The sequence below is a fragment of the Haplochromis burtoni genome, unplaced genomic scaffold (assembly GCF_018398535.1).
Source record: "Haplochromis burtoni strain Fernald_Lab_line unplaced genomic scaffold, NCSU_Asbu1 Contig_14, whole genome shotgun sequence".
Lineage (NCBI taxonomy): Eukaryota > Metazoa > Chordata > Actinopteri > Cichliformes > Cichlidae > Haplochromis > Haplochromis burtoni.
The window spans coordinates 371,128-376,721 of record NW_024582375.1 but is presented as its reverse complement, the minus strand read 5'-3'; the positions used below and the strand labels follow the sequence as shown (position 1 = coordinate 376,721).

The following is a 5,594-nucleotide window of genomic DNA, read 5'->3' as shown; positions in this document are numbered from 1 at the left end:
GCTAATCATGAAATCAGTGAATCGGGGGCCGTGCTTCATCTGTTTAATGTACAGTACGAAGATGTGGGATTTTATGACTGTGAAGCCATCAACACTAAAGGAAAGGACTGGCACAAGGCCTGGCTCTACGTGGAGTGTAAGTCATTTGTCAGAGCTCAGTGACTTGCCTGTCTGTGTTATCCAGTAATGTATAGTGATTCCCATTATATTTTTCCAGCTGCTCCGGAGTGGGCAGAGACCATCAATAACACGATGAAAGACATTGGCTCAGAGCACACCATGCGCTGTGTGGCATCAGGGAAACCCTTCCCTTTCATCCGCTGGTATAAAGATGGATATATGGTAAAAACTCTTTGACATGTTGTGTGAAACTGGGCAATATGATATCTCAGCTTGGCTTTACAGTTGCTGTGTGTAAGTCTTCTTTGGCTCATGTACACGTTTGGGTTGTGTTTTTTCTAGTATGGTAAAGGTGAGCTGAAGTTTTCCAGCCTGACTTTTGCTGACTCCGGGATGTATCAGTGCATCGCTGAGAACTACTGGGGCATCAAATACGCCAATGCTGAGCTGCGAGTCATCGGTACTTTGATTTAGTGAATTTTGACATTTAAAAGCACAACTGAACTGCTACATTATGGTTTAAGACGGGTATTAAACACAAAATGACACTTCTAACCTCCCTCCAGCCTGTGCGCCAACATTCGAGTTCAACCCTGTGAAGAAGCAGCTTCTCGGAGCTAAAGACGGACGTGTGGTGATTGAGTGTAAACCCAGAGCGGCTCCTAGACCTCGATTCACCTGGACAAAGGGCAAAGAGCTCCTCTACAACAGCTCACGGTCAGCCTAATACCTCAGCTTTACTCCTTTGCTTGTTGAAAAAAGGCACATCAGGAAGCTTAACTGCTTATGTCCATATTCACAGCATTTCAATCATGTTTGACGGGAGTCTGGAGATCTTGAATGCCACCAAAAACGATGAAGGGGTTTACACCTGCTTTGCGGAGAATGACAGAGGAAAGGCCAACAGCTCTGGCTATCTCACCATCACAGGTCAGCGCATGTATATGTGTGCATCTAAACAGAGTAAAGATCCCACAATCTAGAATGATTTTTAAGTGTATTTATAATATTCTTTTACTTAGAGGCTACCAGCATCACAGTAGCACCTGAGGACACTGAGGTTAGAGTTGGTGACGAGGTGATTCTGAAGTGTGAAGCTTCATACGACCCCATGCTGGACATCACATTTATCTGGGCTATAGACTTCAGAGTCATCGACTTTAATGCAGAGTGGCAACAATATGAACGTGTCATGGTAGGGTTGGTGATTTATTACAGCCATATTTATGTTAAACCTTCTTCGAAGATGCAGACTAAAGATCCTCTGTATACTTCACCCACTTTTCTCATTATGCTTTTCTCCTTTGGGTTTCCTTCCTTCTATTATGCTGTTGTTTCCTGTCATTTAGAACGAAGATGGTGTTGGCGACCTGAGAATATTGGACGCTCAAATTTGGCACGAAGGTCGCTACACCTGCACGGCTCAGACTGTTGTGGACAGTGACACTGCCTACTGTGATCTCAAGATTGTAGGTCAGTCTCAGCATGAGGTGAACACAGATGTAAAGAGTCAAGTATAGTCTTAGAAAGCTATGAAGGAAAGTTCTCAGTGCCAGCCCACATCAGCAAGTGATGGCAAAGCTGTAACATTTTCATGGATCCAATGAGGAAATCTCATATAAAAGTATGCTATGTAAGCTGCTGTAGCCTGCCTAGTGTTGCTGCAGATCTGCAAGCTACTTGGGAACCCACCCCCAGCTCAATATTTTTCCATGCTAGCAAATAGGCATGACATCTTTTGCCATTAAAGCCTGTTCTGAGGTGCTAGAACAAAGCAACACTGCTGAATATAAGTGACTACAGAAAAACTGGAATTATTTTTATCCCCCTTATACTCATTTTTCCATGTGTTTTCATTCTCCTCCCTCATCTGATCCCCAAACCCCAGGTGTTCCTGGTCCTCCTGGTGTGATTCGGGTGGAAGAGATTGGGGACACGTGGGTGAAGCTGTGGTGGACTAAAGGAGCTGAGCATAATAGCCCTATTCTCTACTATACCATTCAGACCAGACACTACTGGGCTCTATATGAAGATGACTGGAGGAATGCCAGCACTTGTGAGTACTGCTCGCTGCCAGCAGGGGGCCAACTCACGCCACAGATATGATAAACTAAAGCATCCTTTACTATTTTTTGGCTCTGAAACAAATGAGTATGATCTGTGATTCTTTTGGATATAAATTACTTAAAAAATAATAGATATATTTATTATTATTATTTTCATCATTTAAATGTTCCTTGTGTCCTTCAGCTCCAAGTGTTCTTGATGGCAGTATGGAGAAAGCAGAGGTGACAGACTTGTATCCTTGGATGGAATATCAGTTTAGGATCATTGCTACTAATGAGCATGGCTCTGGAGAGGCCAGTATCCCTTCCCTCAAGATCAAAACCTGGGACGCTTGTAAGGATAAAAAAGAAATTGAAGTTGTGATATGTTAGACATGCTATTTTAAAAATACTAATGATAAACTATTTTCTTGCCCTCAGCACCAGTTGTGTCTCCCACCAATCTGGCCGGTTATGGAGGTCGAAATGGTGAGATAATCATCACGTGGACAGTAGGTGTCTCTGCTTGACTTCCTCATTCGCAAGTTCCATTTTAACAGTTGAATTTTACTGGAAACTGTTTCAACTTGTGACCTTTAGCCCGTGGAGCCTTGGTACTTCTATGGTAAGAAGTTTGGCTACATCGTCGCGTTTAAGCCTCACGATGCTTACGACTGGTGGTACGAGACCATCTCGGACCCTGAGACAAGACGACACGTTCACAGAGACACCTATTTCATCCCCACTGAGGAAGACTTCCAGGTGCGAGAGTTTCAGGTGAAGATCAAGTCATTTAATGTGAAAGGAGACGGACCCTACACCCTCACAAAGGTCATCTACTATCCACGAGATGGTAAGACCTTTGCTTTGGGCTTGATGACATTCCTGTATTTATTACCGTGGAAACTATGAGCACCTTTTTCAATTTCATTTTTCTCCATCTTCTTCAGTACCTATAGAATCTCCAACAGATATCTACGCTAGGCCTGTGTCCTCCACTGAAGCTCTGGTTTGGTGGTTGCCAGTGGTTGACACTGGAACAGGCCTACAACAGTATATTGAGGGATACCAGGTACAGAACCGCAGAGAGATTAGATAGTTGCATTAACAATCAGTTGAACAGGGGTCCATTCCATAACAATCCCATATCCTGTCATCTAGGTCAGATACTGGAGAAAATATGATGATCCGGAACCAGGTGCCAATCGTATTTTTGTCTCAGCCTCAGTCAATCAGACAAGGCTGGAAAATATGCTGCCAGATTCACACTACCTCATCGAGGTCCGTGCCTACAATGGAGCAGGCCTCGGACCCCCTGGAGAAATGTGTGAGATGTTCACCAAGAGGCCACGTAAGACAGACGACTCACAGCATAACTATAATAAGATTTATAATAAGGAGCAAATCTGCATTTGGAGACTCAATAAATGATCTCTTTACAGCACCACCAGATCCTCCCAGGATGTGGCGATACATCAGTTGGACAGGGAAATGGCTGTATGTGTGGTGGGATCATATTCAGTACGACTGGTTCGGTAATATTTCCTTCCCGCTGTACTACAAGGTTTGTAAAGTGTTTCTCTTTTAATTAGAGTTAAAACAAGTTTGTCACATCTGTCGTATAGCGATAACAGGATTGCTGAAGACCTTCCATGTTTCTCATCATCTGCCAGGTCATGTTCAGAAAGTCAGGCTACATCTATGGGAAGGTCTACATCACTGGCTGGCACTTCATGGACTTCCCCATGCCTCAGGTTGGAGATTATGAACTGATGGTGCGCGGCCGTTATGAAGGAGGAGATGGCCCAATCAGGAGGATTAAGATTCTGGGTAAAGCTCAGAAAAATCATTAAATAAAAATGAAAGTCTTCACCCATTTTACCTACTTTTTAATCACTTTTTTGTGTGTTTGATGTTGTTTCTTCTTCTTCCTCAGGTCATGCATCCACAATCACGCCCACCTTAAGCCTGGTGTCTTTGGTGCTGCTGGCACTGTGCGTTGTGGGACTGGAAATTTAAGCCTGCCTCAAGCAACATGTATATAACAGACTCTGGGAAGCAAATACACGGACCATATTGAGGATCTAGTCTTTATTATCAAACAGTCTTCACATTGATGCTCACTAAGATGCCACATCTTGCATCCCTCTAGCTTTTGTTCAGGTGTAACACAATACTGGAAAAAGAAAATTGTTTCTCAAAAATAAGATTTGTTGTTAATCCAAATGCTTTTCTAGACAAATTACCAACCATATTTGTATACCATCATATGACCTAGATCTAAAATGTCTTGAATGAATTATATGACAAGGCACATGATTCTCCAAACACTGTGTAGATAGAAATAAATGCACAAGGAAAAGAAAGTTTAAGTTGTTCGTCAAGCGAAAAGTGCGATTTTCCAGTCTCTTAAGTTATTTTCTATTAGTTTTTTTTTTTGTTGGAAAAATTATGATTTCTTTTTACACAGACAGTCTCCATCTCTGTTAAATCAGTCATTAGTATGTACACAAAACTGTAATAAGAAATGCTTTTGGTTATTTTTAAAAAGTGTTTATGCAAACTATGTAAGGTATTTGTGAATAGCGTTTTTTCTTCTTCTTTTTAAAATTTATTTATTGAAACAGGAGTAATGCTACCAACGATGGGGACAGAATGTTGGTGGGGGAGCTGTGGGTTTCGCAATGACTCTAAATTGTTATTCGGAGTTATTAACAATGAAAGACATATCGCTTTGACATCTACTACTGTATATCACCTGGATCTGTATGCTAACTTCTTTTGTGTCAAGCTGCAAAACCATTAAACTGAATGCAACAAACAAATGACAACTGTGTACTTGTGAAATTTTCTCAATGCGTCCCAACTGAGTCCCAACAAATGACACAACTTAATTATTTTTGGAGGATTTGTGGAAATGTGATGTGTGTTTTCAGTCAACAGATGGCAGTACAGCCACATGTTGTTAGCCACTGTTTTAGTTACCCATCACTGTACTTGCTAAGTGTTTTGTTCTTAACCTGAGTAAAACTCAATAACAGTCACTGCTTGTAGAGAAAACAGGGAGAGAGCTTGGCGGGCATGTTAGCACACATACTGCTTATGCTGCTTTGCTTATACTGGGTTAAGACCTTTGTTGCTTTAATTCTTCATGCCATAGATTCAACAAGGTGCTGGACACATTCCTCTGTGATTTAGTTCCATATTAACATGACATCATTATACAGTCACTGCAGTTTGCCTAAAATCTCCTTTCCACCACATCCCAAAAGTGCTCTACTGAATGAAGATCTGGTGACTGTGCAGGCCAGTGAGCTCATTATTATATTTATAAAAACACAGTTTGAGATGACTTTAGCGACATGGCGCGTTATCCTGTGGTCATAAAGGAATGGGCATGGTCAGCAGAAATACTCAGGTTTGTTGTGA

At 41.8% G+C, this 5,594-nt stretch overlaps 1 protein-coding gene across 1 annotated transcript; it reads left to right on the top strand.

The window, feature by feature from the left end:
- On the top strand, positions 1–4,993 carry cntn1b (contactin 1b; the record flags this gene model as incomplete). The annotated part of the gene is given in 16 exon segments (XM_014329340.1): positions 1–136; positions 218–342; positions 463–580; positions 687–837; positions 923–1,050; positions 1,143–1,315; positions 1,470–1,593; positions 2,009–2,176; positions 2,371–2,520; positions 2,607–2,677; positions 2,766–3,018; positions 3,116–3,237; positions 3,327–3,516; positions 3,608–3,729; positions 3,839–3,995; positions 4,102–4,993. Coding segments are annotated over 16 exon segments (2,271 nt in total), but the record flags the coding sequence as incomplete, so codon positions are not given.
- Between the last annotated feature and the right edge of the window lie 601 nt (positions 4,994–5,594).